Source organism: Onychostruthus taczanowskii, unplaced genomic scaffold (assembly GCF_017590055.1).
Source record: "Onychostruthus taczanowskii isolate IOZ18803 unplaced genomic scaffold, ASM1759005v1 scaffold150, whole genome shotgun sequence".
Classification (NCBI taxonomy): Eukaryota; Metazoa; Chordata; class Aves; order Passeriformes; family Passeridae; genus Onychostruthus; species Onychostruthus taczanowskii.
In genome coordinates, this window is record NW_024498686.1 from 457,952 (window position 1) to 480,372 (window position 22,421).

A 22,421-nucleotide genomic window follows, 5' to 3' on the forward strand; every position below is an offset into this window, starting at 1 on the left:
TACACAATATAGAAAAAGGAGAATATTCACACAATCAAGAAAGGATAATAACATCTTGTGTCACTAAAGTGTGTCATTATCTGGCACTCAGAAACCAGCAGAGGAGCAGCGTGCTGTGTGTAGCAGGGACCCGAGTGTCACTTCTCAGCTCTTGCCGTCCACATCGCTGGGTCTGGCAATTGTGGGAATTGGTCCGTGTCAGGAGAGCAAACATCAGCATTAATTATAACTGTGGGATAATTTGTAATGTTTCTTTATTCTTTTGTTAAGTTTCCTTTTGTGAGACGGTAGGGACTGGTATTTATTGCAGGCCTTTATTTCCGCCTTTATTCTTCACTGCATTCTGAATCATTTTCAGAAAGTCAGCATGAAATATGGAATAGATACATTCCCAGACAGATAGTACAGAGGAGAGGGGAGACAGCAGGAAGCGGGAAAGATACCAAAAGTCAGATGAAAAGAGCTTCAAAGATTCTCTTCCCTCACAGCGGAAGTTTCTAAAGGATCAGAAGATGAAGCAAAACACGAAAGTCAACCTACGAATAACCACGCTGGATATTGGAATTGGATACAAAGGATGTGCTTTAGAAAAACCGACCAGCTGCTTAAGTGGTCCCAGCTGCGGCACGGCCTGAGCCGGGTGTCGCCTCAGGGGTGGGCCGTGCACTGCAGCGGCTGAGTGAACGCGGACTTGACATCTACACCCGAACATCGCCAGCACCACACGGAAACGGGCGGTGTGCTGGCACCGGCATTTCCCTGCGGGAATTGCTCGGCAAGGAAGTGACGCGCGGGCGGGAAGTGACGACGGCGGCGGCGGGAGCGCGGCAGCGCGGGGCCGGTGCGGGCCATGAACAGCCGCCTGCAGGAGATCCGCGAGCGGCAGAAGCTCCGCCGGCAGCTCCTGGCGCAGCAGGTACGGCCGGGAGCAGCCGGGGCACCGCGGGGGCGAGGGCCTGGGGCGGCCCGCGGGCCGTGTGCGGGCCGGGGCTGGGCTGGCCGCGGCGTGACTTTCTGTTTCCCGCTGTGCAGCTGGGGGCCGAGAACGCGGACAGCATCGGCGCCGTGCTCAACAGCAAGGATGAGCAGCGGGAGATCGCGGAAACCAGGGAGACCTGCAGGTCGGTATCGGAGGGCGGTGGCTGTGCAAAACTGGGGGCTCCATGGGAGAACAGGCCCGGCAAGTGCCATGGGATTGCACTCGGTGAAAGGAAATTCAGTAATTAGTCAAATCAGAGCCGTGACTAAGACGAGTAGGGTGTAGTTATTCCCTTCTAAGAGCAGATTGGAAATACAGGCTGACTTTTGTTTCTGGTGTGAAAAAAGCTACTGTGTAAGAAACTGAGATCTGAATTTAGAATGGGCCGTCTACTTGGGTCCCAGAGCGTTCATGCTTTTCCTAAGCACAGTCCAGGGCAGTTCAGTTTGAAAGTTCTCATGAAACTACAGGTATATCTAGGGCAGAGCATCTACTGCTGATCAATTCTGTGTGTGTGAACAGGCTATATTTTGTTGACAAACTGTTTTGGGGTAAAACAAGATGTACCTTTTAGAACAGAAGAATGAGAAATGGAAGGGAATGAGCTTAATTCTGTAGATACACTGCATTGGTTAAAATAAGCTGTACTTTTGAGAGCAGAAAAATGAGAAAGGCAAGGGAATTAGTCTTTTCAAGAGTTTTAGTCTTAATAAGTTGTGCTGAACTGAAATATACTGAGAAAGGAATAGCTTTTCATGTATGATGTTTTGAAGTAGTTTCAAGTTTGTAACATGCAGACAAGGCATCTTATCAAAGATTCCTGAACACTTCTTTGGAGACAGAAACTTTCTTATGAGGATTTTTGTCTCTTCATAGGGCTGCTTACGATACTTCTGCACCAAATGCAAAACGTAAATATCCAGATGAGGGAGAAGCTGATGAGGAAGAGATTGAAGAATATAAGGTAAGAAAAAGAGGAAAAAGTTACTTTTCTCTGGTGGTGTGTCCCTGAGGTACTTAGAAAATTTGTGTGCATATTAAAATAAATGTGATGTGTACACATCCTTTAATATGTATGTTCCACAGTGGCATCTCCCTTGATGCCTTCCACTGCAGAAGTGTAAGAGAGAGGACATAGATGCTAGGTGGTTCACCTCAGGTTGACATGGGTGCATTGAGCTGTGCGCTCACCAAACCTCAATGTGTAGAGGCTTAATGAGTGCTGCTCCTAGGAGGAGGCAGGCCTAGGAGTAAGTGCCCACAGGGAACAGCGCTGAGCCATGGCTGGCTGTGGGAGGAAGCAGTAAAATGTGTGCGTGCTTGGGGAAACAGAAAGAATCTTGACCAGAATTTCAAAAGAAAAGTTGTGCAGTTAGCAGCAGGCACAGGCCATGGGATGAGACAAGGGAGGCTGAGGGTGTCTTCTGGCCCATCTGTGCAGTGCTAAGGGATGCAGTTCTGGATGAGTAGAAGAAACAAGGGATCCTAAGGGAATTGGAAGTAAGAGTCTTGGTTCAGGATGTTCTTTAAGTGTCCAAAATATCCAGGAGGAGTTTGGTTAAAAAAAAACAAACCAAAATTCCTCCATGCCTCCATGGTCATTGAAGTGTCAAACTCTCATGCCCTTCACTTTTCAAATGCTCATCCCAAAGCTATGTGACAGTTTTCTCCTCATGTGATGTTTTGGCCAAGATAAGAGATAGAAAGAGCTTAAACAAAGACATGATTATGATACAGCTGTCTTTATGATTTGGTTTGGGATCTGGTTGCAGTGTATGTCCTCCTCCCTTTTTTCCATGTCCTAATAACCTTGTTTCTGTGGTTAAATCAAATCAGTGTCAGTGTATTTATGAAATAGTTCAGTGTCTGCTATTCTCTTGAACTTGAAACCCCAGAGTAGAACATCTATTGTGGAGTCATCAGCTGTTTCCTGCAGGCATTGCTAATTCCCTATTGGCAAGGAGATAAGAACAGTAAAATTCCATCTCCATTTCCCTGAGCTCTCTGATCCTGCTTAAATTTAGTCTTGTAATACGAACTTGTACAAAAATCTGGATCCTTAGGTGTCAAGCCCTATTGTATTGTGTTTAATGCAACTTAGACAAAAGCAATAATAGACTTAACTAGAAGTGTTGTGGACAAGTTTTGCAAGTTTGCCAGTTTTGTTCGGAAAATCAGCGGTGTTTCTGATGTGAAGGGACTTGTGTCTATACCCCTGACTTGCAGTGTTGGGTTCTATGTGATGGGATCAGGTAAGTCTTCTGAAATGATTTAAAATGTTTGTGCCCTGGCTTCAGATTTGGTGGAAATGAATGTACCCTCAAACCTGTGTGAGAGCAGTTTCTGAGATAAAAGGTGAAGTATTTTACTTTTCTCAGCCATGTAGGAACATCTGATGCAAGAAAAGGAAAAAAAGCAATGTGTTTTAATTTTGGTGGATTTTTAAAAATTTCTGTGTGTCTATTTTTGGTTTTTTTGTAAACTAAGTTGTAGTATTTCATTTAATTTAAATGGTATGCTCTGTCTCACCCCTCCGAAATGTATGGTACATTCTAAGCCTGTGGTCCTGCCCTGAACCCTCCTGTATCTGCAATCCCATTGGCCCAAGTCTGATTCAGCGCCCACTTCAATTCCCCTCTTAAGCTGTGCTAGTGAGACCAGTCGCCTTTTTAGCCTTTTTCCCTCTCTTAGCCTTCACCCCCTCTTGCCCCTTCCCTCCCCTAGGCTCCCCCTCCTTCCCCGTTCCCCCTCAGTAACCATGCTGTTCCCAGGGATGGGACCCCTAATAAGCTGTCATCTAATCAGCACCCTCAGAAGCCGTGTGGAGTCTCCTTGCCTGCCTGCTGCTGCCAGCCAGCTCACAGCCTAGGGGGCCCTCCAGGGACACCCCAGGGGGCCCCCCCCCCCCCCCAAACGAACTACAACACTAAGTGTGAATTTATAGTGGTGATTCTTCATAAGGCTCAGGCTGATGTGAGAACAAAGGGCAGCACTGACTCTAGTCTGGCAGCTTGTCTCTGGTGTTGGAGCCTGGCTCTGCCTTGCCAGCCTTGGGAAGTGGGTGCACTATAGGGAAGAGATGCACTATTGGAAAAATGAATAATGGATATTTTAAAGTCAGAAAGTTCAGCTGTGGTTTTGGAGTGCTCCTAAAAGACTCCTTTCTTGTGGAATTGTAACAGTTGTCCCAAGGTTAGTTGAGCTCCCTGGTCTGTATTTGGAAGTGAGATATAATGGGATTAGAGTCTTTTCACCATCCTCTGGGACCTGTGAGTGCAGTTCCACCTGTCGCCTGCCCCAGGTGATTTCACTCCATTGTTTGAACCTGTTTGAGTGTCTGGTGTGTGGAGTGCAAAACCACTTGTGGTTCTGTTTTGCTGTCTCCAGCCTAATTTGAGACTTCCCTGTTCTACTCTGTGCGAGCAGAGGCCTGTGGGCTTGGGATGCTTCCATGCCATTGTTGTGGAGACGGAAGAAAGCTTACTTGGTTGAATCATGGTATCTCCAGTCATTTGAAACAAGCGATGTGTGGATATTGTGGAGTGTTTCTGTTCCCCTAACTCAGCAATGCTATAGCAGATGCTTTGGAAAGCACAGCTAATTAATGTACAAGAACCTAGTGTCTTGTGTTACTGCTGGTGTCATTCTGTCTCTGCTGTGGCTGTGTCCTTTCCCTTTGAAAGTTGCTGGTGTGGGCTTTTGTTTGTGGCCACAAGACTCTTTTAAAACTACTTACAAAGGCGTAAAGAGACCTGGGATCACTCGGGTATCTAACTTATCAGCAAAAGGACAAGATTTAGAGAAAGATGAAAGAGGGCAACAGGTGTAATTTATGATGGCATAAGCCGTTTTTAGTAAAACTCAAGCTTTCAGCTTTTTTTTTTGGCCTGAATAACACTTGCAGCTGCTTGCCTGTGCATTTCTTTTCCTTGCAAACACACCTGCTGTTCCTGATTGTAGTCTTTTCTTTGATCTGGTTAAACAGACAAGCAAAAAGACTGTATATCTCTTAAGTTCATCACCTGAATAGGAAAGGGGATGCTGTGACCTATTTATCACATCAGGCATTTCAGAAGTCAGTTGAAAGCTCCACTTTGGAAATAACAGAAGCTTACATGTAGATTTCAGCATTTAGGGGGATCAAAATTGGGAGGGACAGCACTTAATGTTTATTCTGCATTCAGACAGCTTATGGAGTAAATACAGCTGTAATAATATAGCAGATGTTATCAATTTATTAGTTCTTCAGTTCTACTTCTGTGTTCTGTAAATCTGTAATACTGGGTTGATCCAGAATCCTTGGGAAGGCAGAAAGTGATGTGAAGTGAGTCTCTCTTGATTTTCTGTTCTCTCTGAGTTCTGTGTTGGTGTTCAAAGTACGTCGGTCTAACAGATCTCTGAATCCCAGAAATCTGTTGAATGAACAGCTGGTGGCTCTCTAGATAGTTTTAATGTAAATTCTGGGGCTAGAGAAGAGAAATGTTATAGTTACATTTAAGGACAGTCCAGAGGAAATACTGACTTGTACCATGAGCTGTTTCTTCAAAGTGTGGACTTTGCTAAGGCTGGGAAATAAGAGATGACTGTGTGGATATAAATACTCAGAAGTTCTGCTACAGAAGAACGTCAACGAAACATACACTTTCAGTCCAAGGAATAAAAGTTTTGTGGGACAAAAATGTAAAAGTTCTACACCTTGTAAAGTACTGTCAGGGGCTGCAAGTGAAGGAGCTCTTAGTTTTTCCTTCTTTCAGAGGCCTTTCCCAGTAATGCTCTCCTTGCTAGTGAGAGAGGTGCAGACATTTTGGGGAACAGGTAATTTCTTTTTCCCACTTGAACAGTGGAGCTGGATCTGCCACTTCTCCTTAGAATCTGCTTCTTAAGGAAAGGACAGAAACAGCTTGATCTTGTGTGCACACTTGTAATACCTGCTTTATTTCCAAGGATGAAGTAGAGCTGCAGCAAGATGAAGAAAACCTGCCCTATGAAGAAGAGATTTACAAAGATTCCAGTACCTTTCTTAAGGTGAGCTGCTTTTGTAGTTACAAGTGTAGTCAAAGCTGGCCTAGTTGTCTTAAACTGTTTCTGCAACTGATGGGATCTGAAATACAGCTTTAAAGGCTGAAGTAGTTGGTTGGAACTCACAGGTACAGAAGTTGCCTGTGACAGATCTGACTGTACCTGGTGTTTGCATTATTCCAAGGCACCTCACAATGGGCTGCAGGAATGGTGGGCCTGGTTTGGAACTAAAATGATGGTCTTGACCAGTGGAAGTTATAAAGGCATGTTGAAAAGATAATCTGCTCCTTTCTCATTTGTCAGACTAACACGTACAATGCGTCTGTGTATGTCCAGTTATCTCCTGTTGCTCTCGCTGAACTTCTTCCTATTCTCCAGGGCACTCAGAGCTTAAATCCACACAACGATTACTGCCAGCACTTTGTGGATACAGGACACAGACCCCAGAACTTCATCAGAGATGTTGGTATGTCATAGCCAGGAACTGTTTGAAGATGAGTCATTTGATTCAATAGCACTTCTTTTTCTTCCCCTTTTGTTACTCTTCCTAGTTTTTCTGTCTCAGTGTGCATACATATCAGTGTAGGCATCTACATGAATGGTTTATTTTCAGTTACTTAGGAGGCCATTTTTACCAAGGCTGGTCTTACCCTTGGTTTTACTTGAAAGTATTTCACCAGGAAGTTTGGTTTAGTTTTTTTTTTTTCCCCAACCTAAGCTATTTTGATTCCAGAAAGTAGATGAGTTTAATGAGGAGATCTTGAAACCTCTGGAAGTTACAGTTCAGCTGTGTACTGGGCTGTATTGCCTCTTAAGCATGTAAAGTATGGGAAATAATGACATTTAAGTCAGGAAGCAATATGGATAATGTTTCTCAGCTAAATTAGGTAACTGCTGACAGCTCATTAGAATGCCCAGGTGTAGAGGATGTTGCTTTTCAAGTTTACATATATCTAGACATAAGTTACTACTGAAATGATGCTGCACTGGGCCTGAACTTAAACTTGCTAAAATTGAGGCACGGTTTGGTCCTGTTTCCCAGAATAGGTTCCTGGCATTTGGTTTTTAAAAGGAGAGAACATCTCCCTCTGCAGTTTTATGCAACAGCTCTCTGTATTTTATCAAGTGTAAGATTGCCAAGGCAAGGGGGTTCTGTTTTTAAATGGCAGCCCAAAGCAGTTTGATTTGCCTTCAGAGGCTTTTAGTTTATTCTTCTCTATATTTTGTGAATAGTTCTGTGAAGTACATCTGGATTTTTTTTGAAAAAATGGGCTGTTTTGACTCAATTAGATCTTTATTTCAAAAGCACTTGGCCTTCACCGTTATGTACTTGAGGCAGTTCTGCACTCTTCTTGGAAATGAGTATGGAGAAACAGCAGCCCGTGTTGTGTGCCATGACTGCTCTGCTGTGTAACAGATGGGGAAGGGACAGGACAAACAGGCAGGTGTTGGTGTGGAGATGAACACAGCAGCAGGGCCAGAGCTTTAACAGGGCTGAGCTGTGTCAAGCTGTACATTGGTGAGCACACATTTTCTACACCATGATCACAACTCTGCTGAGGTGCTACGTGTTAGTGCACGTGGCCCAAAGGAAAACAAGTGGTTCCAAGAGAACACCCAGCTGCATCTTTTTGATGTTGCTGTTGGAAAAGAGGGAGAGACCTGTGGGTCTGCATTTGGTTAGTCTGAGGGTTTTTGATTGAAAATTGTTTTGTATCTATTGCTGAGCTGCTGCTGCCCAGGGGTATTGGACTCACAAGGGCTGGAAGCAGCACAGTGGAAATCAGGAGAACACAGCAGTAGCTTTAAGCTGTTACATATGTAAGGCAAAGGATGAAAATAATTTTTGGGTGTCTCATGCACGAGTGGCAAGAGATAATAAAGGTTAGGTACGGAGAACTTCACTTTTGTCATTGCATTCCTAGGATTGGGACTTAAGAAGTTCGAATTAAAATAAGGAGAGAGATTAAGGGTTCGTGGGGTTGGGTGAGGTTTTCCCCCCCAGTTTATTAGTACCATTCCAAGTCGTACTTTTAAATGAACATGAAGCTGAAGCCTTTTAAATGACTCCTACTTAAGCTGAAGTGATACTGCTTGGGAAGCAGGAATGGCACCCTGTTGGTTTATGCTGAACCTGCTGCTGGCAGTAGCAAACCCATTGTCTATAAGGGAGAACGAAATACACTTCAAAGTATATTTTCCTTTTTGCAACATTTGCTGCAAAAGATCTAATGAGGATGAGTGTTCTCTCCATTCCATTCTGTGCGCATGAAAGGTTGGAAAATTGGCGTCATAAAGCTAAATGTAGGAACGTGTCTTCAGGTCTTCATACTGCCACCACAGCACCAAATGTCAGTGTGAGGGAACCAGCCACACCCCAGGTGCCATTTGGAAACAGTTGTCAAAGATTACACAGACTGTGCTGTGCATTAATGTTAATTAGATCTTAATAGAAATTTATGGAAGGGGGAAAACCAAAATAACTTCTTTCATCATCCTGGCACTTTCAGTTTAAATGAAAGGTTGTTTCCTTCTGGTAACGGGAATCGTGAATTCCTGATCCACTGTAGTGTTCTAGAGAAGATCAGAGCATCGGCACTGCATCAGTAACAGCCCTGATGAGCTGGGTGAGGGCAGGAGGCTTTTGTCAAGTACTGAACGAAAAACTGCTTTAAAGGGTTTGCTTTGTTCTAACAAAAATTAAAATGAGGCTAAGTATTAACATTTGCACCTATTCAGAATACTGGACAATGCTTAATTGATAGAGATTTACTCTGTTAAGTAGTTGTTAACTTCGTGTTTTCTTCTTCTTAGGCTTAGCAGATAGGTTTGAAGAATATCCAAAACTTAGAGAGCTCATCAGATTGAAGGATGAGCTGATATCTAAATCTAACACTCCTCCCATGTAAGTGTTCTTGTGGAAAATGCCTTTCTTCTCCAGACCTGTTTGAAGTTAGCTGTCTGCTTTGCAAATCTCTATCTTCAGCACCTGCTTAGAATTTACATTTTCTCTTTCTGTTTGTGTGTACAAATGAATCAACTGAAGCATAGAAGACTAAGATCACTCTGGTGTTTGTTTTTAGTTTAATCTAGATGTTTAATACGGTGTATAAACCAGATTTTCTTTCCAGTGTGTGATTATTTATCGTCTCTAAAGCTTTGATTTTATAAGACCAAATTGTCAACTGATTTGGCTGCAGGCTTTAATTTGGGAACTAAGAGACTATCGTGCGGTGGTGAATCTCACGTTATCATGTGGTTTATGATAACAAGAAGAGCTTTAAAAAAATTGCCTCTTAATATAACCTTAGCTTTTCTTGTAGCAGCTGGTTTTTGTACAGTGTTCAGCTATTATCTCAGTGTCCATCAATCACATGTTATTTTGGAGTTGAAGACAAAAATGTTTAGGCTGACTGAAAGTCATTTGTCCTTGTTTTTGCTGAATGTCAGACACAGCCTCAGAGTGCAGTGTGTTACTCCAGGGATTCAGACCTCTCTGAACTTAACCATATTATGCTTGTCATGTGCAGTAGTCTTGATCTGTACCACAAAAATCCACCTTATTTAATGGTAGTCACAGAAAACCTTATGAAATAGTTGTCTGAGCAACTGAGTGCAAACTGCAAACTCAACCTGCTCTTTCAAGCTAGGCATGTGTTTTGGTCATAAAGTAAAAAAGGGGGAAAACCAGTAATCAAATGCTGCCTTCAACACCAAGTACACATGGAATCTTTTCCACACACTTTTTGGGAAGGGGAAAGTGGTGGTCTATTGATCAGCTTTACTGAAGTTTAAGGAATTTAGAGGAGGGCAGTGTCATTTTTTGGTAGTGATAGAGCAGTGAGTGGTGTGCAGGTATGAAGGAGAGTCATAAAGAGTGTGTGTGAGTATGTACTTAATAGAATCAGTGGTGGGGGCAGGGGGGGAATTTTGCTTGGTACAGGAATAGAGAAATACATCTATACTATAAAAGGTAACAATGTTTCCAGTATTTAGGATCTTTGGAATAATTCTAAAAATATGCCACTTTTCCAGTTAGCCAGGCAGTGAGTGGTTGTTTCTTAAATGTTTCTGTTTCCTCCTATTATAGTCCATGGGTATACAGAAAGTGCAGTGAGTGTGCACCTAGGTATTGTTGTACAGTCTCCGCGGGCATGTGTTTCCTGCTTGCTAAGTTAGAAGCCTAAAAGCTGTTTGTTAAGGCTACTTAAAAACCACAATACAATAGCATCCAGCCTCGATTAAGTGAGGATGTGTAATGGATCTCCTCTGGATTTAGAGCATTTGAGATGTACAACCCACCCAGGAGACCCTGCTCTTAACTGGCTGCACAGAAGTGCTGTGTGGAGAGTAGTCCTCAGGCCACTGTTGCACCTTGTCTGATGCAGTCTGGCATCTTCTGTTTAAACAGGTATTTGCAAGCAGACTTGGAAGCCTTTGATATTAGGGAACTGAAGTCCAAATTTGATGTGATTCTCCTGGAGCCACCATTGGAAGAATATTACCGAGAGACTGGCATTACTGCCAATGAAAAATGCTGGACCTGGGATGACGTAAGTACCTGTTTTGCTGTGAAGAACATTTTATACATTTGTTTAAGCAAATAGTTTCAGGGTTTGATTTAGTAAATACAACTTTTTGTTCTCTCTGAGCCTGGCTGAAAATGTAAACCTAGTAATAGTGGGTTTTCTCTCTGCCCTTACCTTCACTGGGCTTTCTCTTTGATTTTTGACTGTTGAAATACTGAATGTCCATTGAAAAGATTCCCTTGTTTCTTGAAATTCCTGAGATTATTAAGGCATGCATTTTAATATGCTGGTCTTCTGGTAAAAAGTGCAGGTTAGTTTGCTTTACTGACATTCCTCCATTCTCCAACTATTGGTTGGGTAGGAAATTTTGATGGTCAAGCCAGTAATAATCCCTAGAAACTTAACAAAATAGATAAACCTCACTTGTGGAAGTCTTTCTCTTGTATTTATTCAAAAATGGTGCCTAGCAGTGCTGCCCAGGGAAAAAACATTCCATCCTAACAGAAAAACTGGAGTGTGGGAGGCAGGACTCATCTTCCTAGTGTGGAGTTACATCCTCCTAGAATGGCCCCTACTGCATTATTTTTCCTCGGAATGGCATTGAATGAAGCTTGATTTGATGTGTTAGCAAGTTAGAGATGAATCCTTTCAACTTGTGATGACTAACAGATGCTTTGCATCCGAAGTTATTTCATCTTGAATGTTACTCATTTGCCATTGTTGAACCACTGTTCTCATAAATTCTGGCTGCTTTTCCTGAAAGTGAAAATGGAGAGAATGTCTATTCCTATTTAGTGATAGGAATTAAGCTGAGATTTTTAGAACGTCTTCACAACCTTCATGTAAGTGCTTACAGAGAGGAAAAGAAACAGAGTACTGTTGCTTCTGTATTAAATATTTTTGCTGCCAGTGGAATGATAAAACAAAGCCGAGGTTTGAGGAGGAGACCATGTGGGTTGTGTAGGTCTTTTATGTGTGGGTCTTTTAAGTCTAGAATTTCTTATGCAAGTAGAATTTCTGTTTGTGATTGTTTCATCCCAGCCAGCAGCCCAGGCCCAGGCAGCTACTCACTCACTCCCCCACCAGTGGGATCAGGGAGAGAATTGAAAGGGTAAAACTCAAACCTTGAGACAAAGACAGTTTAATGGGAAAAGTAAAAGCCATGCACACAAGCAAAGCAAAACAAGGAATTATTTCCCTGCTTCCCTTGGGTAGCCCCCAGCTGTGCTTCCTGATGGTTTCTGTGACAATGCTTCAAGAGTTAGTATTCTTCCTGATGCAACTGGTGATTTGTATTTAATTCAGAAATGCTTTTATTGCACTTATTATTACTAGATCATGAAATTGGAAATTGAAGAAATTGCAGCCCCAAGGTCATTTGTGTTTCTGTGGTGCGGCTCGGGCGAGGGTCTGGATCTCGGCCGAGTGGTAAGATGATGTTTTAATTCAATTTATCAGGGACAGGCTTAAGAGTTTATTTTTATCTTTGACTTTTCCCTGTATAGAATTCTCAGCCCTAACTACTGAGGGATGTTTTGTTACTGTGTTAGAGGATATGTGATTTTAAATGGCATTAACTGTTTAGATACTGTAAATGTCCAGCTGAACCACTGACTATGTGAGGAAGCATAATTCCTTGGGGTCATGGTTTGGATGTATGTGTGTTGACAGAGGAGCAGGTTGCCAAGTTACAATTTTTTGACAGAAGTCTCAGTAGTTTTCTGCCATAAAAGTTCATGCTAGGAGAAAGGTCCGACTGTTTTATAAATTGAGATACAACTGTCATCTTTCTGCATGTCAGGGAAACACTACTTGTGCTGGAGATGCTGCACAAAGAATTCCCAATTGGCTCCTGCAGTGCGGAAACATTCTTTATTTAGTTCAAGCAGTGCTTTCCATGAAAACAATTCACAGACAACTGTTTAAGGGCAGCCTGTGATTACTGATCTCTTTGCTTTGGCTGTTTTTCAGTCTCAGGTTGGCCAGATAGACTGGGTTTGGTCATAGCCAGGTTTGTAGTAGCTGGACAGTCCTTGAATAAGAAAAGTCAAGGGCCTGAGTGAGTGTTCAGTTCAGGTCACTTGATGTTTTTGTGCAGTGTGAACCGTTTTGTTTATAACATTTAGTGTCTGCGCAAATGGGGTTACAGAAGATGTGAGGACATCTGCTGGATTAAAACAAATAAGAACAACCCTGGCAAGACCAAGACTCTAGACCCCAAGGCTGTCTTCCAGAGAACCAAGGTAAAGGATTGGCTCCATTCCTCCTCTGTTTCCATTCTGTCTCTCTGTGCTGATGACACAGCCGGTGTTGGTGACAGGCTTGTGAGAAAGCCAGCAGGAGGACTTCCAAGTTCTGTTCTGCAAAGTACATTTTGTGGAACTAAACATAGCAATAGAGTTTGACTAAAGTCAATGTCAAAAGAAGTCTTCTAAATCTGGAGATTTTAACTGAATCTATTAACAAAAAATAACTGCAGAAGATCGACTGTTGGTTCTAAATGCACACAAGGTGTGAGCCCACAGCTTGGACCAGAGACAAGTCTGGGGGAACCAAAGCACCTCCTGCCTTCCTGGAGGTGATTGTACAGCAAAACGATAGAATGGGTCAGCTTGCTCTAAACCAAACTTTTTTTTGAAGATGCTTTGTGGGGGATGTGTATTGAAGGAGGTGCAGAGAAAAAAAAGTGTTCTGGTTTGTGACTCAGATATCTATTGGCTAGAAATTTAGAGAAATGTAAATGGGACTCATAAATAATTAGTTTGTGTATATGTGAGTGTAACTGGAAGTTGTACTGAGTACGGAGAACTGATTGACAATTTATTCATTTCAAGTTGTCAGTGAACCTCAGGACTCCTTCCTCATTCATTCATCATCATTAGCATTAAACGTCCTCAAGTCTGTCTCAAATTGGCCATTGTTAGGAGTGTAAACTTTCCTTTAGGATATCTGGAATCTTTCTTTGACTTGCATTTACATTAATCTGAAGTTTGTTTGAAAGTGTGTTGTATTAGTTATAAATATTTATAATTATAAATATTGTGTGTTTATTGCATACAGTATTGCAAATATCTTCAGTTTGCTCATGAGGGCAAGGTTAAAACTAACATAGGAGGATTTGAGGGGAATTTGTTTAGCACAGAAAAATAGTTTCTGGTATGGGGGAATTCCTGTGTTTATCAAGCAAGAGTTGAGCTGAGGTCACTGTTTGTGATAAACACTGAAAATGGAGTGAGTTTGCTCTGACTAAACAAACCCTGTTGCAAGCTGTGTTTGCCAGTGCTTAGCGCAGCAGATGTTCTGTTCTCTTTGGCTGAGGCATCTCTCCAAGGGTGCTCGGTGCTGTGTCACCTGTCAGAGAATCCCAGTATTTGTGAGTGACACGCCGTGTGGTATGGAAGTAAAAGGTTTGGGATAGTTCTCCTAAGGACTAGACTGAGGAGGCTTGGCTTGGTGGGTGGTTTGCTTTGCAGTATTCTGCCTTTCACTTGGGTACATTCTAGGTCCAAACCCTTGTTGCATGAGTGCAATACCATCTGCATAGATTTGACAGGTCTGATGTTGTGCCTTTCATGTTTACCCACTAATTCTACAAACCCTTTCCAAAATTCAGGAATGATTACGTGCTCTTGTTTGTGACTGTTTCCTGAGCCATCTGGTGGCACTTAGTGAGTCAGAGCATTTGATCCTGGGGAACATCGCTCATCCAAGATTTATATTCTCAGAAACAGAGCTCTGAAATGAGTCTGTAGGAGCCTCTTTTCATCCTGGAACAATCCTCATTCATGGGTGCCACATATCACTCACTTACATTGGTCTGCAGTGTTGTAGAAGGAAGGAAAACAATGCATGTTACAGCTCAAGAACACTTCTAATGCTGATGAGCTGCCTGAGATGTGATAGTGGTTGTGGGGTTTTATGCAGAAATATCTTCTAGAAAGGAATTTGAGGGGAATTCTGAGGGTCACTTTATAAATAGAGGTACAGTATGAAAAAGTACATATTATTTCCACTGCCTGTTTCAAGACTGAAAACTTTTAAAGTTATTATATGAATAAAGTTAGGATCAGAATGCTAAGACAGGTATTAATCATAATTAATAACCATTCCTTGCTCTTGCCATCACGTTTTTCTCTTTTGCCTTGTGGAGATTTCTCAGTCTCTCCAGCCTAAAGTTCTGTAATTGAAGAAGTCCACGTAGCAGACTTTTGATTTGAGTTTTACCACCTCATGGTGTAGTTTATCAAGCTTCAGCTTAAAGTACTGCTCTGCTTTGTTCTCAGCTGGCTCCTTTGGTGGCTCCAGCTTTTCTGCTCTAGTTCTTGTTTCAGACTTTTCTCTCCTGTAGGAGTGGAATGTGCTTAGAACTGTCCTTGCTGTCCCTTGTGCTCGCTTGGCACAGCAGTAGGTGTGACACGTGACAGCTCTGTGTGTCTGCAGGAGCACTGCCTCATGGGCATCAAGGGCACCGTGCGCCGCAGCACCGACGGAGACTTCATCCACGCCAACGTTGACATCGACCTCATCATCACCGAGGAGCCTGAAATTGGCAACATAGAGAAACCTGTGGAGATTTTTCACATCATTGAGCACTTCTGCCTTGGGCGACGGCGGCTTCACCTCTTTGGGAGAGACAGCACAATTCGACCAGGTAACTGCTATGTTGTTTTTGGTCAAACAGTGAAATTCATTTCAGGGTCCCAAAGAGGTTTCCAGATGTATGTCACAGGTCAGATAGCAGATCTGAAGGGAATAGATTTTTGGTGTATGTGAAGACCTGTCAGCCACAGAACTGAGAGATTTATAAAATTTATGGGAACTCTCATTTCTATAATTTTTCCAGAAGAGAGATTTTTTTTAACCAATATTTTTGCCTATCCATGTGTTTAATTCATCAGTGAGCATGACAAAATCCCGTTGAGATTCCTTTTCTCCCATATGTTTACGCTTCTCAGAAAAGTGATTTCTTTCTCCAACTGGTTTTCAACCCCTATGAGCTTAGTGCTGTTGCCTGTGTCTGAAGTCGCAGTATCTTACTGTGGGTGCTGCATCTGGCATGAGGCAAAATGCAAGAAATACATGGATCAGGACACATTGTTCAGGTTTTCCTTCAGTGCAGCTACCAGGGGATTCTGTCTGTCAGTGTCTCACAGTCAGGTACTTGAGTATTTTTTAAAAACACTGTTGCGGTGTAAGGACAAGAAGAAGGGGTGGGGGTTTGTGAAAGCACAGTGTGAATGTTGCCACAGCCATGTGTAATAAAAAATTAAAGAAAAAAAAAAAAAAACCCTTAGAAATACCCAACTGAAATCTCAACTGTGCAGCAACTCTAGAGGTGACTTTTCATTCTGTTCAGTGCCGCTGATGTGTAGGTGAGTGTTTCTCCCTGTCACTTGAGTGTTCATTTACTGGGAGAAGTTCCACTGTGGCCTTGAAGCCTGAAGTTTGTTGTTGCTTCTGCTGACTGTGGTTTTGTTCCCGAGGTTGGCTGACGGTGGGACCCACCCTCACAAACAGCAACTTCAACGCGGAAACGTATTCCTCCTATTTCACGGCTCCCAATTCCCACCTGACCGGCTGCACCGAGGAGATCGAGAGGCTGCGGCCCAAGTCCCCGCCGCCCAAGTCCAAGTCCGACCGGGGTGGGGGTGCTCCCAGGGGAGGAGGAAGAGGAGGGACTTCGGCAGGACGGGGAGAAAGGGGCAGGGAGAGGAACAGAACCAACTTCCGCAGTGAGCGGGGTGGATTCAGAGGGGGCCGTGGAGGGACCCATCGAGGGGGCTTCCCCACCCGCTGAAGAGGTGATGGATGCTTCCCCTGCCTACGCCTTGTGTGGGAATCTTTCCTGTAGTCTTGTTTTTCCTACAGTGAATTCCTCTGGGGACTCAAGCTATATGACTTTTACAATTGTTTTTGGTGCACGCCGTTCCAGACAGTCGGCCTTGCAGTCTGGCACAGCCCCTCACCTGGCCATGTCCTGCACGGGCAGCACTGAGCTCAGAGCAGAGAGCACCAGCCCTTCACATCACGGGTAGGATGGAAATGACCCCTTGCTCTCCTCTTTATGAACCTTGCAAGGTGGAGACTTCTTTTTCAACTTCATTTTCTCCAAAACATGGATTCCATCTCCATTGTTGGAGGTTTGGGTTTGGACTGATTTGCATTAATATGATGGAGCGGGCACGAAATGCAGCTCTGAATTGCATGGCCACAGCAGACTTGCTGTCCTCTGGGAGAAAAAGTGCTGTGTCTGTATTGACACCTATTTTAACTTCTCTGAAACGAAGGAGCAAATGAAATAAATAGAATTCTATTTTTTCTTATTTGGTTTAAACTTCCCAAATTATTCCTGGGAATAGGAAAAGGTTAATTTTTAATTTGTGGTGTATATGCACTCACCTGCTGTGTCAGTAGTGGGGAGAGTGGTAATTCTGTGCAGCTGTGTGTTGTCCTTCGTGGAAAGCACCGAGTTGTGCATTTACGTGCAGCCCAGGAGTTGTGCACATGTCTGGGCTGCTCCTTGAGTGGGGGTTTCCCCCCAGTGTGTGTCTGTAACACCTTGTTCCTTGGGAGGGAAGAGCAGTGTCACTGCAGAGCGGTCCCAGAGACCTGGCTGGAGGGAGGATTGCACCCGGGAGGTGGTGTGAGTGTGCGATCCCTGAAACAGGGAACGCTGACAGAACTGAGTGCTGCCTTTGCCTGCGGGTGTTGCACACATTTGAGAATGGCTGTTGCTGATGCAGCTCAGTGTGGAAAGAAAGTGACCCCTTCCCTATGTACAGTGTCCGTTTTTAGCAAAACCAAACTCTGAGCTTCTTGTGCAGCTCTTGGTAGGCTGGACAAACCCGGCTTTTGATGTCTCAAGGTCTTAGGTGTGCGTTTTGGAAAACTGGTGTTTAAGTCTGAATGTTTCTCCTGAAGCCCAGCTTTTAAATAACTGTCCTGTAAAGTAGTGGATTATTAAACATGTTTATCAAAGCTGATGTTTAAATATCTTCCTTAATATTTTGTGTCTTTGTTGTCCTTGAGGTTTTGGAATTGCTACGTGGTTTCCTCTGTGCTGTTGTAGATGGGAACTGTTCTTTTGATTTTGAAGATTTTGATGGGCTGGGGAACTCCCTGGCTTTGGTCATGTTCAGCATGGGATTGCCATAGTGCCAATGGGAAGTGCCTGTTGTTTACAGCTTGTTTCTTCCTCTGTCATATGTGCACACCTGTAGAGTTACTGGATTTGGGAAGGGGAGTTTTAAAGTTGATGTTTATCTGGTCATTGGTGAAGTCTGCTACGGGCTATATGGAGCACAGCTGAAAGAAGGTAAATGCCCTAGTAGGGACACCTTTTTTTGGAGATTTTTGCCCTAATTATGTTGGTATTCGGAAAGTAAAGACACTTTACCTTAGGACCACTGCTTTTGTGGCAGGGAAAAATACTTTCTTATTTTCCAGTGAGTAGAAAACGTTAATTTCCATTTGCCCCTTTTAATTACATGCCCAATACTGGTAGTTCAGTGAATGGGCTGCTCTTAACATAGACTTAGTCTAAAGGGAAGAGGAGGGCCAAAAACTACTGGATCTGAGGTGCTTCTGTTTTAGTTTGCGGCGCTGCTCAAGACTTCACTGACTGAGGAAAGTAGTGGCAGGTGATGGAGGTTTCTTGGTCCTTCCCATCAAAGCAGAAGTAGCTCAATAACTGTAAGGAAAAAAATGAATAGTGCTGCAGTGAGTGTTAGATTAGAGCTGTCTGGATGGGCCACCTTTGCCAGCAAAGTCTGATGTCCATGTTGTTAATGAGCAGCTGATGGAATGTTTTAATTGAGGTTAAAGGAACTTCACCTCTGCACTTGTCCTTCATAGAGAACAACACTGCCCCTGCTCATCTGAAGGTGGAATTTCAGCAGTGACAGACTGACAAAGGCTGTACAGGTAAGGCAGTAGCGCAGGGCTGCGCACTCCCAAATCTTGGTCCGTGTCCCTCTGGGGATGGGCATGAGACTTAGGAAGTACTGGGGTGAGACACAGTCCAACACACCCCGTTATACAGGAAGAAAATTGGGTCATTTTCGCAGTCACTGGGGTTTGGACCATATAGAAATGGTGACTAGAGATGAAAAGCTTTTCCTCCCATTAGCAGTTGTCAGTAATTTCTCACTTGTAACACTTCCAGAGCAAGGAGAGGATAAGGCTCAGAATCACTGAGCTGCTGATGAGCATTTCATTTGCCACAAGTAAATGAAGACTTAATTTGAGCATGCTCTCCTGGAAGATAAAAAGCCTGATGAGTTTCTTCCTTTCCACTTGCATTAAATGCATAATGTCTCCAGTCTGATTTGTGCTGCCGGTCTAGACCTTGTCACGTCTTTCCATTCTGGAGCAGGCTTTGAGTCCTCGGATTCTTTTACACCCTGTGAATTCAGTGAAGGACTCAACACCTGCACTGACAAGGTACTCAGGATGTGTCAGCATTGGGCTTCAGAGGGAACTGAAGACCCCGCTCAGGTGTAGATCATTGTGTGTAAATCAGCCATCAGCTGGGGAATTCCATGCACTCTCTGGCACTGGTGGTTGCAGGGAGCTGGCTGGAGTGCTGGTGTGCTGTGCAGGCTGGCAGTCAATGCTCTCAGGGGGTTGAGGTTCTTCCCCAGCACCAGTTTGTTGTGTGTGTTCTTAGGTGCTGAATGCTTTGTTTAGAGGAGTGGAATTCAGGCGCCAAACCTGAATGAGCAGTTTTGAGATGATCATGGAAGTTAACTGGCAGTACGTAGTGGAATTAATTTTAGAATACTCAGCTAGTTTTCTATGCCCTGCTATAGATTTGAATATCCAGACAGCACTCCAAAAAAGGACGCATGAACATTTCACACCCATTGCATTGAAAAAATCTCTGAATCCTGTGGCTTTATGAAGATACACTGAGTAATGTGAAAGTGAGAGACAAATGAACCCACTTTCTGTATATAATAGAAATGGTATTTTCTCCTTGCAAAATTACTGAGTTGGTGGCAACTTCATTGCTTTAACAGAAATGGCAACTATGTAATGGGCTCAATGTTAATGTGGAAGACAGCTGCACTAATCCTTGTCATAACAGCGTCATTTTCATGGGCTGAAAAGAAATCAGTTGGCAAGTTCTGTGAAACAGAAAGTAATTTTGATTATAATTACTGCAGCAATGAAAAAGGAGAAAAAAAAAGGCCTAATTTGTGTAAATCTGAGTTAAATACTCCAGTCCTGCAGTTTATGGTGATGCCAAGCACTGCACTTGCAGTGACACTTGTCACTGTCATGCCTGCTGTCACCACATGCTGTTTTCTCCACCGTGGTGTCTTACTGTAGCTAACACTGCCCAGGCAGGCCAGAGCTCTGCTGCAGTAGCTCTGCCAGTAGGAAGAGCTTTGGCTTACCTGAGCTTGGTTCTGAATAACCCCTCTTTGGGACACTTTCCTTCACTTGGATTTGTCTTCTCACCATTTGACAACAGCAGAAACACAGTGAAAATGCTGAGGCCATGTAAGCTGCCTGTCTTGAGAGTCACCATAGGAGAAGGTGACATACAGTGTACTTCACTGCTGGATGCCATGGCCATAAAACCTTGGAGAACTTGGGAGGTATGAAATAAACACACACACAGATTATATTTAATAATTGCTTATTTCTTTACACAAATGTTGCTGGTGTCATTTTACAAATGAAATGGCAACAAATACTTTTTACAGGGTATTGTCTACAGCTAAAAAGTGCTTGTCTTGGCAGCTGAATTCAGGCTGAGGACTCTTGTAATACAGCCACTTATTTCAAGAGCTCTTGGTCAATGACAAGAATGACTGTATACATAAGCTGTTGAACCAAAAAGCTATGCATTTTCACTGCTTATTGTGGACATTAAATAATTAATATAAGTAGCAACACTAACATGTTTAAAGGCACTTTTTTCTTTACTGAGGCTTAATCTTACTTTTGAGTGTTTTTTGGCTTTCTTTGAAACACTATTTTATTTAATAATAGCTTTTCAAGCTTGGCAAAATTCAAATCTCACATTCAGAGGCCTTGGTCCTACAGAGACAGAGAGACTGATGAAGTATCTGAGGTATACAGCCATTCCAAAGGCTCTGGCTTTCCAAATACTACCTTCAATATTGGTATTAGCAAAGGCTAGTTTTTCAAAGCAGTGACCATTGATTAAATCAGTCACGGGAGAGGAGGTCACTGTAATAGAACTGGTATTAAACAAGAGGCTTTATAGCACCACAAATAACCTTTGGTTAATGTGTCAACTGTCTCACAGCTGATCTGCCACAGAAATTTTGAGGGACAGGTTTTTATGAGTTGTGTTGGGAATATTCCAGTTAGCAAAAGTACTAAATAAAGCCTAACCTGCGCAATTTTGAAAATGTAATTAAGTAGTACGCTAAGCTAATTGCTGCCCCCAAGTGGACAGAACTGTACCGTAATAGTGTGACATCATCTGCCAAAGGTGGCAAAAGGATTGTTTGATTACTGTTCCTCCTGTGATCCCTGTTGTTGTTACACTTACTCAAGTCCAGTTATAAAACTGAGGCATTGCTGTCTCCTGGATAACCCTGGCTGTGGAAGTGTTTTGTCTTTTTGCATCCTCTGTACAGGTTCTGATCATCTTTCCCAGCTCTGGTACCACTTATGACTAGCAAAAGGAATAATTGAGAGTTTTCTAAATTGTCTTCAAAGAAAGGTATACCATATATGCTTTTAAGCATTGGTAGTCTGAAATCTGGCAATTCATGTAGAGAGTCACGACTCCCAGAAGATTAATACCTGAGTGCAGAACTTCCTATTCTACAGCTTAAGAAGTAAGCAAAATACTCAGGGGGAGTATGAAACTCAAATGGATCCAATGAAACTGTACAAAAAGAGCACAGAAAAGGGTCAGGAAAGCGCAGCAGAAGGCCTGGGCTGGTGGAGCTGTGGGCCAGCCTTCAGGCACCAAAAACTGTCCCTCCTGCAAAGGCAAAAAGGAACTGAACATTTTACTTGAGTTGCCTTAACTGAGCAGCTGGCTGATCTCTTTGTGAATGCACACAAGGAAATCCACATACGAGGCTCCTCCATAAATACTCTTGTCTTCTACTAGGAACTGGCGGAAAAGCATCTCTGGCTGCTCCCGTTGCTTCACTATCATCAGCTGGAAAGATAAGAGATACAGACAGGCAATATTTAGGACGTAGTCAGACTAGACGGCAGCACAGTTTTCCTATGTCTCTTAGTGGATGCTCTTGAGGTGGGGAAAACCCTCAAAACTAATAAATCTCCACATTGCAGAAGCTGGAGAGACTAAGTGAATTGAAGAGTGCAGAATAAAATGGTTACCTTTTAAACCTTTGAAAATCAGTTTTGATTTGGAATAAAGCACATTGGAGATGCCTGTGCCTACAAATCATGCTGGAACTCATTTACGTGCAGGAAGACTCCCGATACCTAAAAAACCTCTTACAGCCACTGGTAAGTATTGGCAAAACCTGGAATGTTCCTTTGAACAAGTATGAAGAAGAAGTTCAGGCAAAAAGCAATTACCTTCATAGTGTGGGGCTTTTGGCTCTGGATTTGCTCCAGGATATGCTTCAGTTTCTTAGAAAATGGATTGTCCAGGTTAGGTAGGGATGTCTGTCAGAAGGAAAGCAGGTTGTTATAGTCCGGTCACATCTCTAACCCAGACTAGCTGCTGATAGTTACATTCTAAGGTACTGTGGATTTCATACTAAACCAGGAAACTCCATCTCTTTCACTAGAAGGTCTCATCTTGAGGACTCATTAATCACTATATGAAAATGCATCATCAGGAAAACTTAACCATTGCAAAGTGTTTTGTTCTAATTTTAGTAATACTCAGTTGAAAGGACTTTAACATCCACAATGAAGTTTAA

The 22,421-nt window shown here is 43.0% G+C and overlaps 2 protein-coding genes across 6 annotated transcripts in view; one reads left to right on the plus strand and one right to left on the minus strand.

Annotated features, from left to right (window-relative positions):
* The first annotated feature begins 795 nt into the window (after positions 1-795).
* METTL14 (methyltransferase like 14) lies at positions 796-17,505 on the plus strand. The gene is made up of 11 exons (XM_041398934.1): positions 796-916; positions 1,033-1,121; positions 1,856-1,943; positions 5,924-6,004; positions 6,377-6,464; positions 8,813-8,903; positions 10,410-10,551; positions 11,863-11,955; positions 12,654-12,770; positions 14,968-15,178; positions 16,011-17,505. The coding sequence occupies exons 1-11, from the start codon at positions 851-853 to the stop codon at positions 16,322-16,324; spliced, it is 1,380 nt and encodes a 459-aa protein (XP_041254868.1). The 5' UTR covers positions 796-850; the 3' UTR covers positions 16,325-17,505.
* Positions 17,506-20,156: 2,651 nt separating this feature from the next.
* SEC24D (SEC24 homolog D, COPII coat complex component) overlaps positions 20,157-22,421 on the minus strand; it is a 95,834-nt gene continuing 93,569 nt past the window's right edge. For all 5 annotated transcript variants that reach the window (XM_041398921.1, XM_041398923.1, XM_041398922.1 and 2 more), the window contains 2 exons: positions 22,072-22,161; positions 20,157-21,682 (listed from right to left, as the gene is read on the minus strand). In XM_041398921.1, the coding sequence (XP_041254855.1) occupies positions 21,542-21,682; positions 22,072-22,161 (231 nt within the window). In that variant the 3' untranslated portion in view covers positions 20,157-21,541. The remainder of the gene's footprint in view (positions 21,683-22,071; positions 22,162-22,421) is intronic.

Bases quoted from the DNA above. Each gene is read 5' to 3' on its own strand.
- METTL14 (XM_041398934.1), top strand. From the start codon at position 851: ATGAACAGCCGCCTGCAGGAGATCCGCGAGCGGCAGAAGCTCCGCCGG. The intron at 1,122-1,855 runs GTCGGTATCGGA...GTCTCTTCATAG, and splicing joins GAAACCAGGGAGACCTGCAG to GGCTGCTTACGATACTTCTG. The intron at 11,956-12,653 runs GTAAGATGATGT...TATAACATTTAG, and splicing joins GTCTGGATCTCGGCCGAGTG to TGTCTGCGCAAATGGGGTTA.